The 18752-nt window shown below is 39.1% G+C and overlaps 1 protein-coding gene across 1 annotated transcript in view; it reads left to right on the top strand.

Moving 5' to 3' along the window:
* Nucleotides 1-15589, top strand: part of LOC128356831 (guanine nucleotide-binding protein G(I)/G(S)/G(T) subunit beta-1-like) — a 36958-nt gene extending 21369 nt beyond the window's left edge. Inside the window, exons 2-11 of the mRNA XM_053316985.1 lie at nucleotides 1148-1254; nucleotides 2176-2214; nucleotides 2433-2539; nucleotides 6075-6138; nucleotides 6951-7113; nucleotides 8483-8549; nucleotides 9494-9695; nucleotides 10156-10372; nucleotides 13880-13995; nucleotides 14213-15589. Coding sequence (XP_053172960.1) covers nucleotides 1198-1254; nucleotides 2176-2214; nucleotides 2433-2539; nucleotides 6075-6138; nucleotides 6951-7113; nucleotides 8483-8549; nucleotides 9494-9695; nucleotides 10156-10372; nucleotides 13880-13986 — 1023 coding nt within the window. The 5' untranslated portion in view covers nucleotides 1148-1197 and the 3' untranslated portion in view covers nucleotides 13987-13995; nucleotides 14213-15589. The remainder of the gene's footprint in view (nucleotides 1-1147; nucleotides 1255-2175; nucleotides 2215-2432; nucleotides 2540-6074; nucleotides 6139-6950; nucleotides 7114-8482; nucleotides 8550-9493; nucleotides 9696-10155; nucleotides 10373-13879; nucleotides 13996-14212) is intronic.
* The last annotated feature ends 3163 nt before the right edge of the window (nucleotides 15590-18752 follow it).

Genomic DNA, 18752 nt, shown 5'->3' with positions numbered 1-18752 from the left:
ATTCTTTAATTTTGTTTGCTGGACGTGGTCGCTGAAATTGTAAATGAGCCTGGAGTTAATGGTTTCAGAGAATTATCTGCAGATTTTTTTGTGACTTGCACTGGCATTTTAAGTAGTGAGTAGTAATGATTATACCTCTACAGTGTCTCCAACATTCAACCAGGCCTGTAAAGCCGAGTTCGTCATTGTTACGACGGTATTTTCTTTTCTTTTTCAAATGAGTTTCTTCTTTCTACGGAGAGTGAAAGTGTCGGTTTAAGAGCGTCGACCAGAGGATTGGGGTCAGCGGGATAGCCACTGCTTTTAGGATCATCAGCAGGTTTTGTCTTAACCGGATTTGGCTGGAGGAGCTGAATCAACTGTGTCCCAGGATTACAGGGATGACATTGGAGGAGAGTTTAGAGTCCAGAGGCCAGAGCAATGACAGCTTCATCAGACCCTGCCCATCAACCGAGCACCTCGGGGTTCCAGTAGTGCAACAAAACCAAGCTGGTCTCTCGGTCTGTCCCTCTGCTTTCTTGATATCTGGACTCTTAATCCTTACTTCATTTTGACAGTCAGCAGGGGGTACGTTTCGGTCCCTTTTTGGCTGAGTGGATTGTTGTAACCTTTTTCTTTTTTTTTCTTTTTTTTAAATATATTTTTGACTCTGCTGTTGAGGAATGGCTATCAGCTGTTCATTGTGGCCAGATGTTTGCCCAGGGGTTTGCTATTGTTTGGGAGGAAAGAGAACAAATTCAACATCATCCTCCAAATTGTTATCTTAAGCCTAGAGTAGCTGCCGAGTGCCTGTTGCTAGGTAACAGTTTCAAGCTGGCAAGGACAAGTCTTGAGCCGTCTAGAAAGTGTCGGGCGGTTGTGATTCCCTGCGACTTTGTCTGGGCCTCACAGATTGGATTTAAGACACACACAATGTGATCCTCAGTTGTATTTAGATGAAGGATCCATGTCCATAAATTCATAATGAAGACAAAACACCTGTCTTTTAACCTGTGGCCAAGATCTTACATGTCATTTGGTGCGATCAGCATTCTAACTGCAATATAAAACCATACAAGTGATTTTCGTTGTTCATATTGTGGATACCAGAATGAAATGAACAGGATTGTATATTTATGTCGAGCCTCTCATGTCTTGTCTCCTCCAGATCAGCAAGAGTCTAGGCGGCGGAGCGAAGCACACCATTAGCAGAGGAAAATGAGTGAACTGGATCAGCTACGCCAGGAGGCTGAGCAGCTCAAGAACCAGATCAGAGTAAGTCCTTCACTGTCCTGACTGGGTTTTGGTTAAAAATCCAGATAGACATTTTGTCAATTAAGTTTTTGTGCTCCAGAGACTGATATTTAAAGCTGGGTGGGGCCAGGGTTGAAGAAACTTTTAATTGATGAGCCTCTGATGCTTATCAATTAATGTTGATAATATATATCTATGTATAAGCACGAATGCAGCCATTTTTTATAGTGTTGTGTGTTGAGTAAAAATGTTTTTCTATACTTGATGATGGAAAAAGCTTTTACAGCTGTCATAGCCCCATGACGGTATGTTAATAATATGCCATCTGAAATGATCACATTTAGCAAGACCCTTGCCTACAATGTATAAATCACAAACTTAAGTAAATCAGCCACCAAAGCCAGCAGTGCTATGACAATATTCCATCATGTGGCACTTTACGACATTTCACAGATGATTGCTGTGACATTAAGCTAAAGCTGTCTGTTAAAGGCTTCCCGTTGGCATCATAGCAGTAAGGGGCAACCAAATGGGAAGTCACATTAGTTGTTATGATGTAAAGATTGCAGAGTTTAGTCACCCTCTTTGTTTTTAATTGTTTGGTCTGTTTGGTCCAAGGGCTTTAATTGTTAATATTAAAATGGCCGCCATTATTGCCACGCCGCAGTTGAGCTGACATCACACATACAGTGTCATCAGTAAATATAATGCAAATCTATTGGCTGTTTAAGTCCTATATGTCCATTTGTGACAGAGACAAGTTACATTTATCATTATATTAATTACGATATACATATGCAAACCTTTTCAGCACAGTTTGATACTTTGCTATAAATACAGATAGATTGGTACTGAATGTATTTAGGTTTCCTACCTAGATCTAATTGATCCACTAATTCATTGTGGGCTGAAATAGATTTGACTGGGTTTTGTGTGTTTCAGGATGCCAGGAAAGCGTGTGCGGATGCTACCCTGTCTCAGGTAAGAAATGTGTCCATGCCATCATCCTCACTCACTATTATTTCTAATCATAAACTGCAATAGAATGTGTATTGTAGAGTATGCTATCAGCTTCTATGTTTGGCTGCGGGTAGACACTGAGCACATGATTCTTTTTAGTCAAATCTGTGCCTTTAAATGTTGAACAGAGTGATTTTTAAAATGTATTTATATTTCTCTCTCATCTTAATTCTGTTTAGATCACAGCTAACATCGACCCCGTTGGCCGAATTCAGATGCGTACTAGACGGACACTGAGGGGTCATCTGGCTAAAATCTATGCCATGCACTGGGGCACTGACTCGAGGTAATCTCATTCAACTCCATTCTGTGCATTAACTAAATATTTCATCCCATTAGCCCAGCCACCCCTCCTCCTCCTCCTTGTCCTCCACCCCTCCCCCTCTTTGCCTAAATGCAGGAAATGGATATAAAAGTCTACTTGACAGTCTTTGTGCCGGTTACTCCTCCCGAGGGTCCTCGTAAAACCATCACATTCCACACAATAGGGTTTTTTTTCTACATATCAGTCCAAAGAGACACACATATTAACATATATTCACTGTTCTAACAGTTCAGCAGTAGGGTATTTGTGCACAATAGTTAATGCACGTTTTGTTGAATGCATATCGGCCATGCATCACTCCGTCTGCTGTGTTGTGAGTCCGTGCGCACGCTGTGTTTGTGTGCATTGGGGGTTGGGTATGTGGGTAGGGAAAATACTCAAAATGGAGTCAGCCTTTTGTTGGAGCTGTGTTGAAGCTAGATAGCCCAGGCAGATGAAGCAACACTCCTCACTCTTTTTTTTCTCCCCCCCGCCCCCCCCCTCTAGAGCCGTACACACCTCTCACCTCAGCAACCAACAAGTTAATCACTGTGGCGCTGGCGTGCGTCAGTCCCACAGAGACAAGCATGGCAAACTGCTATGTCACCTCACCATCCTCCCCTGTTCAAAACGCCCAAGTGAAAAAAAAAAAAAAAAAGAAGGTTGGCTGCTGTGTTTACCCACCGTCAGCTCCTTCCTGTTTGTTTGTTTCATCTGTTAATGTTTCACTTCCCGGAGGAGTCAGGGTATTTTTTTTTTAGACTACCTGCTGAGATTTAGCCACCCAGAAAGAAGGTCACATGAAAATGTTTTGACCCAGAGTCTAGGCTAAGTCTGTTATTTTTAGCCTCACGGAGACTCTGCTTTAATTCAGACTCCGGTGGGTTTCCAACAGTTTCAGAAAGAAGCCTCTCAATTAGTTCCACTTCCCCTTAGTAGCCAATGATATGTGGAGTCAAATGTTGAGGGTGTAGTACTCTATGAACCACACAAATATTTCCATAAAACTTTCAATGCCCTGTAAGACACAAAACTTAATTAAAGAATTAAACTTAAACTTTAAAAAAAATATAAGCCAAAATGTAAGCAAAGTAAAACAGAAACTTTAAGCTGGGTTTGCCCCTGTCATTATGGTAACTATATGTCACATTGTACCGCTGATCATTTTGTTGGTATGACAACCCGACTGCAGACAACTTTGATGTCAGCACCTTTTACAAATGATAGACGAGAAGGTTTGCATTGAGAGATTCAGCCTCGATCTATAGAGGGAGGGGCTAGTTTGTTTCAATGCAGGTGAGAAATGTGGAATCTCCACCAAACATTGTTTTCACATAGGAAACTAAAATCTTTCTACAGTAGTATATTGTATTGACGTAAAAAAGGGAGTTTGAGCAAAGATCTAGATATGGTTCAATCCTCCTGAAATCAGTGAGTCATAACTCATGTCCCACATGAAAAGATTTCCTCATAACCACAGCTGACCTAAGAGCTGCGTTTGGTTTCTGATACAAGATTCACGCAAATCTTTAAAAAGTTTTATATCAGATTTTCAGAATGTCATAAAATGTCTTATTTTTAATAATGGTGGATGTTCAATTTTGAGGTGACGCCTTGTTACATCAGAAATATCCGCCCACAGATTTCACATATTTAAATATGGTTTGGCCTTCAGCTCGACTCAGTCCAGCTCTTTCTTTTCTTTTTCTGGTAATGTTTCGATTGGCTTTCCACAGACAACCTGCTCTCACAGAGGTAACAGGATTAAAGAAGTACAGTAACAGTACAGATGTTTGTCAACTAAAGACAGGAGCTTCCTCTCTTATTTCTTATAGTTGCTGGAATCTGGAAGATAATGTTTTTAGTGCAGAGCCACGACGGCCAACATGAAGGAGAGAAGCAGATTTTCAATTTGGTGACTTGGAGTTTATAAATTTAATGGACTGTTAAAGTGGATGAAAGGTTGATACACAGTACAGATACAGAGCTTCTGAGCCAGTGTGTCTTAATGAGGAGAATGAACTGTAACCTGCTCTCATTGTTTTACACAGTGTCGTCATAATGAACAACTTGAAGCAAATTTAAATTAAAATAAAAAATTTGAATTAAAACACAAACAATTTTATCTGACGTAAAGCATATTACGTCTCTGCTGTTGATTACCTGATGTGATTTAACGTGATTTTTATATGGAGAAAAAATATCCCTGTTAATATTGTCAAATTGGTTTCAAACACAAAGCTCAGCCCTAATGTGCATTTGTTTTTTTGCGGAAATTCTATACATTGTTCTCCTTCCAAGTCTTCAAAAAAGTCTGCAATACATTTCATACATAGACATTTTCGTTTCGTAAGTTATAAACCAGGTTTTTTTTTTAAATGATTTGAGGGTAAACGGTAAATTACGAGCAATTAATACAATAGACACAATGTGATCTGTTCATCTTTCAATACACGGGGTGCCTGTAACCAAACCTTGTTCCTGTCAGAGCTAAAAGTAAGCACCTCCAAAGCATTGCATCATCATCATCATCATCTCCTAACTGACACACACTCACGCTCACTCTCTCTTGCTCACATTGCACCGGAAGTAAATGCAGCGTCTGATCTGCTTTCTGGCATCATCCCGGGCTTTTATTATTTGAGTTTAATGTGTTAATTTTGAGGTTGATAAGCTGATTCTTCATTTTCTGTCAGCCTCAACACACATCATTCCGTCTCTGGCTTTATCTCACTGGAGTGTGCACATATGAGCGCGTTCCTGCCAGCCTGGTAGTTAAGATTTATACGCTCTCAGTAGGCCTTGGTGTGTTCACTCCTTTTCCTGTTCCTATGTGCATTGGGAGCGTCACTGTGGTTACTCTTGTCGGGTTCACCCAGATAGCACAGCACAGCCACAGAGGCACCTGAGAGCTGTCTCTAGTGTGAAAAAAAAACAGGGTCTATTAGAGTAACTGTAACTGAGACTTCAAGCTTTAGAGGCGATATTAAAAAATATTTAAAGTGAATAAATGACCTTGAAAAGACCTAATATTATGAGAGGTAAACAGGAATTATTCGGTATGTCTGAGCTCTCTGGGTCAGTCCTTTTTTTAGGATGTGTTCTGTCCATTCTGATGAAGACTGTGATGTTGATATGCCAGCAGCTTTAAAACGCATTAATCTTGTATATAGGTACTGTTTTAAAAGCTTTGAAATTCATTACCTATTATGATTTGACTGTTTAAACTCCACACAACATGCTGGTTGGGTAAAGGTTGAAGTTGAGTCTGCACATCACCACGTTCAGCTTCCATGATATATCTTCAACAAGCCCCCTGCTGCTCCACCCATATATAAAGACAGCAAACTGATCACCTGACCTCATATTACTGCTAGACAAACGGTTATAGTTGTACACTGCACGCCATTTGGTCTGTGTAATAAAGTACAAATACCCAAAATGAGCATTAACCAAACACCAGCTGCATGTACACAGGTCATTTTAAATTTCTTTTGTCCTCTTTTTTTTTCATCAGGCTTTTGGTCAGCGCCTCCCAGGACGGCAAACTCATTATTTGGGACAGCTACACCACAAACAAGGTAATGAAAAACACATATATTCCAAAAAAAACCTGAGCAAATTCCAAGGGGTTATAATTCTTGTGTGATTATACCGTGTCGGTCGTATGAATCTGTATGTATGTCGTGATATGTTCAGGTAGAGACTTTTTACGTGTGAAGATACTGAATTTGCAAATAGTCACTTGTCGTTTGCTGCTTTTTTTAAATTGGATTTTACATTTCAATATCATACTATATGGATCCAGCATTAGAGAGGAGTAAAAGCAAATGTCAGCCTGTAAATCAGGTCAAATAAAGAGGTGAGAGAACACAGCCAAATATATATAATTTAGTTGGTCAACTTGTCTAATTTAAGTGTGTTTAAAACATGTTTGGCTTATGTGGTTAATACTAATACTATATTGTCTAAAGTCGACCTAACCACACTTACATCAGACTGTCAGTGTCTTCACATCAGTATTTTGCCTTGATTTATGTCAGAATACTGAGTCACCACTGGCATGAAGAAATGTGTATGGTAGTTTTTTTATCACAAACTTTTACCTGTTCATCAACGCTTGACTCAGCATTAATTATCACGCCCAAAATTCTGGCAGCTGGCTCGGTGTAGACCAACTAAGTGCCGACTTCATTATAAAACAATTCAAGTGTCTGAGGTGCCAAGTAATGCTATTTATAGCAGGTATTGTGCCCTTGAAAGGTTAAGTTAATATTGTGGACAGACTTTGTCACACGCCCTCTCCTCTCTCTTTTTCGCTCTCGCTCTCTCTCTCTCCCTCCCATCTGTCACTGCATACTATCTAATATGAAATCTTCCTCCTCTCTTCCAGGTCCACGCCATCCCATTGCGCTCCTCCTGGGTGATGACGTGCGCCTATGCCCCTTCTGGGAACTACGTCGCCTGCGGAGGCCTGGACAACATCTGCTCCATCTACAACCTGAAGACCCGTGAGGGAAACGTGCGTGTCAGCCGTGAGCTGGCTGGACACACAGGTAGGCCGGACACATCCACTAGTTTTCACCCACTTTTTCTGATTTTTAGTTGCTTTTGAAACCCACGCTCTCAAATTTTGTTTAATTTATGCTTCAGTGCTGACCTCTTATTTATTTGTGGAAATGACAATAAATAGACACAGGAAAGTTCATAAGGATGCATTTAGCATGAAGCAAAAATAATCTCACTAGTTGTGGCTAACCGCAAAATGTTTGCTTGCGTAGTCAAGTTTCAGGTATTACAAGCGAGAGAAGAGGGCTGTCATGTAACAACAAAACAAGCTCTGGAATACTGAATTCTCTGGAACGCTCTCTCATTTTCATTCAACAGCCCCTTCACATATTTCCAAATGATTTAAATGTTTAACAGAACCCTACGTACAACTGTAAAGGGACTCAAAATCAAAATTTTGGACTCAAGTGAGTTCATGTGAAATGATCTCTAAGATCTGCACCTTACCTTGTCAGATAGCAGTGTAAAGGAACAGGGAAATGTAAAATACACAGCATTCCAGTGTGCCCACAGAAGGATACCTGAATAACAAGAGAGGTGAAAAAATGTTATCATTCATTTGTCACGTTGTCATGACAAGGGTCTCATTTGTTGCAGTTTTGGGGATAGTGTAACACTTTAAGTTTCAGTTAGTCACTTCCCTTTGGGTGGAGAAGAGATCACAGCCATCACAGTTACTTTGGAAAACTGGGTGAATTTAAGAAGTATTTGGGTAGTGAAGATGGGACACTCATACTGATGAGTGAATTTGAAGTTTGAAGTCCTTCTACAGACAACTAGTCAGATGTAAGCCACTCTTGTCACCGGCTCTGTTTTTGTTAAAGATGTATGTAAACTGGTGGAAGCTAAATCATTTTCCTACCCGAGCGTCACCAGTCACATGACGTGCCTGTCTCTGTTTAAAAAAAAAAAAAAGTAGAGCTGGTCGAGCTACATCCAAAGCCCAGACGCATGAAAGTGTCGAGCTCGTAGGCAAGGAGCATTCATCTGATCAGTGTCACATGATGCAGGAAGTGTGTCAGCATTTTAGTTCTAGTTCCCTCGCTATAGGGAGGGGTACGCACACTCTACCAGCTAGTAAAAGATGAATTATGGGAGCAAATCATGAACCAGGAGATGCCCTCAAGCTTCTTTTTTTTCTCTATCTGGTAGTGAATTAGTCAATTCATCTCCATGTAGCCACATCCAGCACACACACACACACACAGCGCTGTGTGACGATTGGTAATAGAATTTCACCCTCTGTGCAGACAGTCAGGAAATGAAACCTCTTCTTTTTCTTCTTCTTCTTAACGCTTAATAAAAAGAAATCCTGTGTAAATTAGTTATTCAATCAGTGTGTTTGATTCTTGTCAGGTTACCTGTCCTGCTGTCGCTTCCTGGATGACAGCCAGATTGTCACCAGCTCTGGAGACACCAGCTGGTGAGTTGTGATACTGCACTCATGCACTCAAATACACCACCACCACAAAGTACAGCTTCAAAAATGACTATAGAGTTGGATTAACAACTCTCAGATATGATTAGATAAAACTATTTTACATTATACACATCAAATATATTAGTTAGAAGATGTTTCTATTATTAAGTCCATCTCCTTTAGGTTTCTCTCCTTGTCAATGAGCCATATCAGCTTCTCTATCTGACGCTGTCTACTATAATTAGGGAGCAGGGTTTGAACTCTTTGGGAATCAACACACAGTTGATTCTTAGTGACAGAATTTGATTCAGAATCAGTTCTTGATTGAAAACTGATTCTTGACTCAGAATCCTAGAAAAGGGGGCGCTGGTTTCAGGCTCTTCCTCCAGTTCACTGTGTGGTATCAAATCTTTCACTCAAATCCTCATTCAAAGCAGAGGAAAGTGTATGAAAGATGGCAGCTTTCTTTTAAAAAAAGTTGACTGCATTAATATGACATTGTCATCTGTGTGTATGAGAATAATGAGATGAATGTGTAATCTACTGTTCAGCATCACAGACTCAATATTATTTGAAAAATAAAAGTTACACCACGTGTTCTTGCTGTGGTGTTGTTGGTGTTTTCTCTTTGCTGCAACGCTACCGCTGAAACTCATCGTTATCCACAAGCACAGAGCTTTTAAAATAAACCAACCATGGAGTTATTTCACTTCACCCAAGCAGGGTTGACTAAAAGTTCAGCGCTACGTTTGTCTCTGTGTGATGACGCATGAAGTTTGAACAAAATACCACACCTGTCATGTCGCAAAGTTAATTATTAATTCATTAAATCTAAATGGCTCGTCTCCTTGGTCACCAGTCAGCCTCCTTCTTGAATGAGACGGTGTTGTAAAATGTTTCTGTCAAATGTAATCCTGACGCCTTTGCTTTTCTTTTTTTTTCCGCAGCGCTCTGTGGGACATCGAAACCGGTCAGCAGACAACTACATTCGCCGGCCACACCGGTGATGTCATGAGTCTCTCTCTGGCACCCGACACCAGGCTGTTTGTGTCCGGAGCCTGCGATGCCTCGGCCAAGCTCTGGGACATCAGAGAAGGAATGTGCCGACAGACTTTCACCGGCCATGAGTCGGACATCAACGCCATCTGCGTAAGACGACAGACACACACACACACACACACAAACTCTCTCTCCTTCCTACACGTTACATATACAAATCATATCAGACTATCATGTCCCAAAACTGTCAGACTCCAAGTAATAATTATAAGCTAATTGCAAAGCATCACAAAGACGCAGCTGTTTCTCTTTTCAAAGCTGTTAATACTGTTTCTACCAAACTGACACTTAAAGTCCTTTTAATGCGTTTGAATGGAAGTTTTACAACTTCCTGCTGCAGCATTATGGTCATAGTGATGCTAATAGATCATTGTTACTGATATAGAAGTCCATAGACTTCTACTCTTACAGAGAGTAGTAGAGGGTATGTATAAAAAAAGGGTGTGGCTAGTTACTTCATTTTAGGACAATAACATATTTAATCACAATGACTAAATAAATCATATGAACTAGAACACTGACAATGCTTCCGTTACCCTTCCCGTTTCAGTTCTTCCCCAACGGCAACGCATTTGCCACGGGCTCAGACGATGCCACCTGCCGGCTGTTCGACCTGCGCGCCGACCAGGAGCTGATGGTTTACTCACACGACAACATCATCTGCGGCATCACCTCCGTGGCATTCTCCAAGAGCGGCCGCCTACTGCTGGCCGGCTATGACGACTTCAACTGCAACGTCTGGGACACTTTGAAGGCCGACCGCGCAGGTAAGAAGCCTCTCAGGAGAGACAAGAGAGCGGCGCCACATTGAGGTGTTGCACTACAGAGTTTGAAAGCGTTCTTTGGAAATGCCACACACACACACACACACACACACTCACTGCATTCACCAGGCATTTTTTAGGTGAGGTAGAATCTCCTTGGGCAAAACAATCTTTTAATAAAGCAGCATTCATGATGTATTTTCCACAACCACGTTTGTTGTTAAATTGTAATTATTCTGCCAGCTAAGCAGCCAAACACGTCATGAAGTCAGTATTTCCACGTTTGCTCTATTAAATCAGATCACCAGATAATGTCAGGGTTTATTTTCAGCCTCGCTTAAACTAAAAAAAAACCCAGAGTCGTCATCCAGGTTTCAGTCACCCTCTCCCGCCGCTCTGTAAGTGCCAACACGGAGCCCATCGGCGCAGTTTAGCAGCGAACACGGGACAGCGGGGGGAAGTAAGAATATGAGGAATGTAGAGCTCAGAATCTACAGCACGCGCTCAGCTTCTCCTCATGTTCACACCGCTGCGCACCTGGCCAGCTGCTACAGAAAGCGGGCGTGGCTGTCATTTTTTTTGGCACAGGGAGTTAAATATATCGGGGGGAGTGTATACCTCAGTCTGAAAGCAGCATTTAACTCCTTTCAGCATGATATACTAAAGGATTTATCTACATTTAGTCAGAATGTTGAAGGTTTATTGTCAATCTGACTGAAGCATGTGGCAAGAACGTGGATATACTTAAAGGTAACAGCTGTTAAACACATGATTGCACTGACCATCACAGATTGATAGCTGTAGGAGAGAATCTCTGTGCTGCCTTATTGCAGGGTGTGGCAGATTTTAAAGTAAACAGATCTCTAATGAATCCTTGTCAGTTATAATTGGTAATAAATACAATTATGGTTTTATTATTGAGGAAAGTCTTACCAACCCCCTTATTGTACAGAGTTATCAAACTGACATGTATGTTTTCTGCTCACTCCTCCTTTCAGATCTCAAGAGGTTCAAGCTTGATAGTCTCAGAGCCGCTTGTATTTTATAGTGATTACTGTAACTAAAGTGTGTGTTTGTAAGTAAATGTATTAATGCTTACACATGTTGTTTTATATAGTGCATACATAGAGGTACGTAGCTCCTCCTGGACTTTGTCATGTGACCTTTGATTTTCAGTTTTACACACCTGTGTCTGGAAGGTTTAACAACTGCAATATCCTGCTAGAAACTACATCACACACACACAGTTCTAAACAGTGTTAGTCAAGGAAAGGAAAGAAGAAACCGTCAAAAGCACAGAGTATCTTACAGAGTACAGAAATAAGGAGAAAAATGCCAAAGAGTTTCTGCTTGCAGCTTCTCTTAAATGAGGATTTGCTGTTTTTCTCTGTTTTATATCATTGCGAATCATTCAGCTGTTGGCCTGTCAAAACATGAAAGTTTAAGATAACAACTATCATTATTTTCATACATTTCATAGACTAAACAATTGGTGGAAAAAACAATCTGTGTTAATCATTAATGAAAATAGTCTTCAGCTGCAGCCTAACTCTGGCCTGGCTGCCTCACAAGTCGCAGCTTTATGGTGGTTGAAAAAGCTCACATGACATCTGGACGAGTGTTTGCTAGAAGGCAACTCTGAAACACAGTGGAAGAAAATTCAGTGGTGTGATCAGACAAAAATAAGCTTTTTTTCTTCTTTTTTTTTTTGGCCATCATACTAAACTCTATATTTGGCCCTAGTCAAACAAATGCACAATTCCAGCACCGTGCTGTGGCGGCGCTCCTCTGCAGCCGGACCTGCGAGGCTCGTGAGGGGAGGAAAAAAAACTGCTGCTGTCTGAAAGAGAGAGGGATGAGACTTTGTTGTATTGATTTTCCAGCAAGACAACGACCCTAAACATAAAGCCCTAACCTACACAGGAACAGCTTTTAAAAAAAAAAACAACAACAGCTTGAGTGTCTGTCTGGAGTGTCCGAGTCAGTCCGAGTCCAGCCATCAAATCTGAAATATGTGGCAGAACCTGAAAATTCCTGTTAACACACGCTCCACATGAAGCCTCACAAATCTTAAACAGTTTGCAGATAAGGATGTGGGTATAAATGTAGCGTCCAGATGTGCAAACTTGACACACACCTGTACACTAAAAAGAAAAGAAGTTTCTCTACTAAATATTGACTTGAAGGGCTCAAACACTTGTTCATGCAATCTATTATTGAGATTTGTTAAGCAGTGTTGAAACTCTACTTGCCTTTTCTTTTGGATATTGAGGAAAAAACAACGAATGCAGGAACAGGTTGTGCAGGAAATTTTGCAAATGAAACTTAAGATGCAAATCTTCCTTAAAATGGATTAAAATGCAAGATAAAGTAAGTGTTTCCCAGAAAAGGACTTCTTCATTCATGGTTGCTGTTTTAGCAATGTAGTCCCCCAACTGCTAATCATACAGAAGAAGAAGTAGAATAATAGTGCACTTTTCATGGAATGTGTGTGTTGTGTAAGAAACAATACAAGACCATAATACATCACACTATTGGAGTCCATTTATAGCACAATGTATGAGTAGCCAAGTAGCCAAAGTAATATTTTGACTTATACCTGCAGATAAAAATTGGGCACATTAAAGGTTAGTTCAACATTTTATCAAGTCAGGGGAAAAAAAAGACTGACATGCTCTTCTGCTCATTGAAAGGGTTACTGGTCCCTGTAATTGTTCCTCTTGTCCATACTGGCCACAAAGAGATGCCCTCTAAAAAGCAATTTCAATGGAAGTGAAGCAAAAATGACTTATTTAAGGAGCTAGTCGGGCTCAGCAGTCTCGGTTAGACAAATCAAGTAGGTGTCCTCCAAAGTTGGTCGGTTCAGTGTCCTTCCCCCTCAGCAAGAACTTCAAAATCCCTTTCTTTTATTTTCACCAAGCAAGGACTGTGGATGTTGTTCTTCATCACTGTTTTTAACAAGCTATTGAGGCAGGGAGCAGCTTCCTGTTTTTCTCACTATATATAATGTGTGTGTAGGAGAAGATCCATTGTATAAAAGGCAAATTAAAATCCATCTGGGACAACAGTGAGCTTCACCTGCTCCAGCAGCGAAGAGCCTCCTGTGGAGGCATGAATACTTTACAGTTATTGACTGCATAGTGGGATAGGGAGGCCTACATCTGAGCAGGCGCACACACTCACACACACACACGCACACACACACACACACCATTTATTTGATGCATTGGTGGGTTTAATATTGGTTTTCAACATATTGGGTCAGTATTCGCATTTAATTATATTCTAAAAGCTAAAAACAACCCAAATATGTCAGGCAGTGGTGCTCAGAGCCTCAGATGTACCTAAACCAGATTCCCATAGAGATGTCATTCACTTAGAAATCGTGAACTCACTGTTACGTCGTTTTTCTGATATCCAGTTAATGCTTATGATGATGTCTAGGCCTGTGGTATCCATGAGACAGAGCAGTTGTGTTAGCAGCGTCTCAACCTTTTGCTGTCTCCGCAGGTGTCCTGGCCGGCCATGATAACCGGGTGAGCTGCTTGGGTGTGACTGACGACGGCATGGCAGTGGCAACAGGGTCCTGGGACAGCTTCCTCAAGATCTGGAACTAGAGTCTGAAGGTAAATGACGAGCAGAGGGCGTTCACTGATGATCAGCAGCAGCAGCGCACAGATGTACTAGTGGATGATTTTGTAACATGTGCTAAATTGAGCCTCAGCTAGAGTTTGAATTTACTGCCATCTGGGGGTCGGAAATGGAGGTGCAGCATGAGAAGCATGTATATATAATCCATGAGGTCAACTAATGTTTGTGTTTGTTTGTTTGTTTGTTTTTCAGATGGCATCCGGACTCCAAAGTTGAGTGGAAGACCATTCCAACATCACAATGTTCAATTTTATTGCATATCCAATCTTTTCAAAACACCATGATACTGACTCCAAACACCCCAAAAAACTATCAAGGGCAAAAATTCTCTCTCTCTCTCCTTCTCATTTAAAAGAGCACAATTGTCTGTCACTCATTCAGCTACAAACAAAAAAAAGAAAGAAAAAGAAACAGCTCGAGGAGTTTAGTGGTATCAAAATGGAACGGAGGTGAAAAATTGTGCATTCCTCCCATGACCATGGTCTGGTATTGTAGTAAAGTGAAAAATACAAACACCCCGCCACCACTGCTGCCACCAACAAGCAAATGTGTCCTGCGTCCTCATTATATACAGGTCTGAGTGAAGGTTATTACATGACAGTGATCTAACTCTCATAGCTTTTTTTTTTTTTTTTTTTGGGCCATGTTTATTTTTGTTTCTTTGTTGTTTTCATTATTTTTTGTTGAAGAGACGTAGATCAGTGAACTGTCAGTTAATGTTTAAAATGAGGATCAAAGCTTTGTTTTTTTTTCCTAGTCTTTACACATTTTAAAGAATGTTTTTAAGTTGAGAAGTAAGAAAAAAACACCTCCAGATCATGTCATTTTAAATCCAGCTTTATCCCACTGGAGAACAAACCGAGAGAATTTAGCTTCAACAGGGAGTCCTCAAGCCACTTCTGGCCCTTCTGTATATTTAGTCCCATGATACTTTTATCGTTTCTTTTTTTCCAGTGTAGTCCACAAATCTTTGTTTGCACAAAAATTAAACTTTGCATATATAGAATAATGTCTAAAGAAAAAAAAAGTTAACTAACCAAGCACATGCTGTTTATGATAATGAATGCTCGTTTGTAAAACGAAAAACAACAAAAAAAACAAACCATTTTAACCATTCTTACACCTTTTTGTCTGGCGACAGTGTAGAATAATTAAATGAAGATTAACCCATCGGATCATAATCCACCCCGCCCCCTTTTTTATTCTTTTTTTTTTCCTCCTTTAAATTAGTTTTGTTTTCCCTGGTTTCTGTTGCCCGTGGTTGGGACCGGTGATGTGATTTGGTCGGGTAGGGAGTACCTCCACTTTAGCCCGGTTGCAATCCGGACGTTTCTCTTTTAACAGAGGTGCCCATTCCGTGCTTGGAAATGCAGTTACTACTCTGTGAATGACATGTTGTATAAATCAATGTTTGAAAATAATGATATTGAAACTTTTTAAGTTAAAAACGAAAAAAAAAAGATTTTGGTTGTCTGCCATGGGTGGGTTATCTCTTAGAATCGCATGCTGTAGAATTGCTTAAAAAGGTGCATATGGAATTAAGTCCTTTGATGTTTTTCTTTAAGAAAATAACCTGTTGAATATATCAATACAATGGTATTTATATTTTTCTTTTTCTTCTTTTTTTTTTGGATTTTTTTTGTTTTGTTTTTTTCTTCTTTTTGTTTTTGGCTACTCCGTGCATACATGATTCAACTAAAATGTTAAAGCTATGCACTTGAGAAGCAAACCCTGCAACATAGACGGTTACTTGGTCCATACCTGGGAGGGATTCCACAAATTTAAGAAGTAACGTAAATGTTTAAATTGTACACACTTGCATACGTACATTCATTCACCTAAACATACACGATGGAACAAATAAATTTTCATTCCTTCTGTAGCAAACAAAAATTCCACTTAAGAAAAACATTTTATAACAGGTTTTTTTCTGTCCTTTAATAAAAAATGAAAAAAAAAATCTTGCAGCATCTGAATGGCAGAACTTTCTGTTGTTCCCTTCTCCTTGTAAACAGAGACGCTCTTTCTTTAGCAGTAGTGACATTTTTTCCATTCTGTTTTTTCTCTGCGACATTCTGTACAAAAAAATGTGCTGTAATTGTGCGTTAGGCCTGGAGTTGGCAAAAAATAAAATGAAATAAAAAATATTAAAAATTAATTAAATTCCCTTTCCTTTTCTCTCTTTCTCCATCAAATAACTGTAGAGCTCTGCACCCCCACTGTTCCCTTTTCACCTTTTGTATTTAATTTTAAAGTCAGTCAGTGTACAACCGAAAGCTGGATGCAAGATAGAAACTATATTAAAATGTACTGTTATTTAAGATGTAATAAAAAGCAGTTTGAGATGACCTACTGTGTTGAGTGTGATTCACTTAGAGCGGTTTCCCACTGAAGCTAGAATGTTGCAGACTGTTTGGTTTCCTTGTAATTATGTTCAAGTCAAATAAACAATTTCTTATCCACTGTTAAATCAGCCTGGCTCCTCTGTACAGTCATTTACACATAGATACATCTAATCTGTCCATCAGTATTTACACTGGGCGTTAAGTTAAGTGATATTGTCAGAATTGGAAAGGAAACCATAAACTTGTGATGGGTCTCACATGTACAGTGGTCTTTGCTCCCAGGTGTTTAATGCCTTGCTTAAGGGTGTTTCCTTCAGCTACATATTTCAGCCAGGCCAGTTACTAATATACCCACCTGCTGGTCCCTGCTTAACCCCAGTTTATTGGATAGTTGTATTACATTAATATATAGGTGTGGAAGCACTCCCAGATCTTTGTTGCCATCTATTGGACATCAGTATAAACTGCAATAAAGGAGTTTCTGAAGGCCGGTTTAACATTTTTATTCATTTGTAGTATTCCTAATCTATTCAATTCCTAACATATATATATATAATTTCCTAATTAGACAAAATATATTGTGTTAAATAATGTAACTTGATGTACTTAATGTTCATGCAGTACTGCCTAAACAAAAGCACAGAGGAATAATTTCATTGAGAAACTGAAAATCTCAGCAGTGTGTGTTCACTGTGTAGTCCCTGCTGCTCTGTTCTCATTGTTTGTGCACATAATGATGTCACACTTGAACCCTTAAACAGGCAATGTGCACCAGGAGATACAGACTCTTTAACACCCTGTTAGGAGCATGATTGGTTGAGGTGGTTATTCACTTGTATGTTGAATAGTAGGACTAGATAGGTAGAATTGAAGCTTGTGGTAGGTCTTCTATACTTAATAGAAGTGATAAACTACTATGTGTGATATTAATGACCAGAGAGCAGGCAAGAATGCATTACTTTATCAAATAACACATTTAATTGTTTTTACCATTATGACCATGTTTTATACCTTAATAGAGACAATGTATCTTTGAGGAGATACAACTCATAAAAATCAGAAATTTCAAAATATTTAAAATATATATTTATGGAAATGTTTTACTTGCACATGATGTAACTAGGATTGAATTTTTCACATCACATGTTCCATCCCTGCCTGTTTAAGGGTTCATATATTGTCTTATTTCTATACCTGTTAGATTACTACAAGCACTTGTTTATTTTGCATAGTCCATTCATTCAGAAAGCCTTTATGAGCCTGCTTTACAATCTGAGAAGAAAATTATTAATATGAAATAAACTGAGTATTACCAAGGACAACCTGATGATGTCTAAGACAGTCCTTCATGTTGCTGACTTTTTTTAAAACAGCATGCAGCATTTGTATTTGTGAAAAATGTATTGATGGATGGTTGGTAACATTGTTTTAGAAATAATCCTAAAACTAAATAAATAAATAATAATAATTCAGTATAGATTAGACAGATTAGGCTGTTCATGTTGTCCTACAGCAGTTTTCTGCTTTACACTGAGCATGTAATTACCATAAGGGTCATATCTATGACTTGTAGTGAAAAATAAATGTATTCCCCTGTAAATACTCCTTCTGTTTTGACAAATGAATATATGTAATGAGGAAAATGTACAACTGTGAAGGGACAGATTTGTATTAGAGCAGTGAGCCACACAGTGGCGCTCATTATTGCTTCAGGACCCCAGAGCAAGTTATTCTAGCAATGCAGATCAGCTCTGCTGCATCAGTTTCCAGACAAACTGGAAAAACTTTAACTTGCCTGCTTGCTTTGTGGTGAAGTCACATGTACGGCTGCTCTAAATCACACAGAAAACACACTCATTTTGAAACATAGATAATCATTTATATTTTCAATTATAATATAAATAAACATCTGATGACTATAGACATATAGATAAATGAAGCACAAGCTCAATACAAATATCCTCCTGATTCAAATAAACATTACACTTTTTAATTGGCATTTTAAAAATCTGAATATATGAATTGGAAGTGGATCCCTAATAAGGTTCATTTGAAAACCTGTCAGAAACAGCATTGTTAAAATGATGTAAAATGTGATGTGACAGAACAACCAACTTTTTCAACTATTATAATAATTATTTACTTTTATTACAGTCTAATTACATTGTTATCTGTCCCTCTAAATAATCGTGTAATAGGACTATATATCTGTATCTGTATATACATTATTATATTATTACATGTATTTCTATTATTGATATGTATTTTATATTATTATATATATAACCTAATAAAATATTTTAAATATACATGAATTATATTTCATGTATTTGAATGTATATATTCATGATTACTTTATTATAACAGGATTACTAACACTGGTTCGA

Source organism: Scomber japonicus, chromosome 4 (genome assembly GCF_027409825.1).
Source record: "Scomber japonicus isolate fScoJap1 chromosome 4, fScoJap1.pri, whole genome shotgun sequence".
Classification (NCBI taxonomy): Eukaryota; Metazoa; Chordata; class Actinopteri; order Scombriformes; family Scombridae; genus Scomber; species Scomber japonicus.
This window is presented reverse-complemented; position numbering and strand designations above follow the sequence as displayed.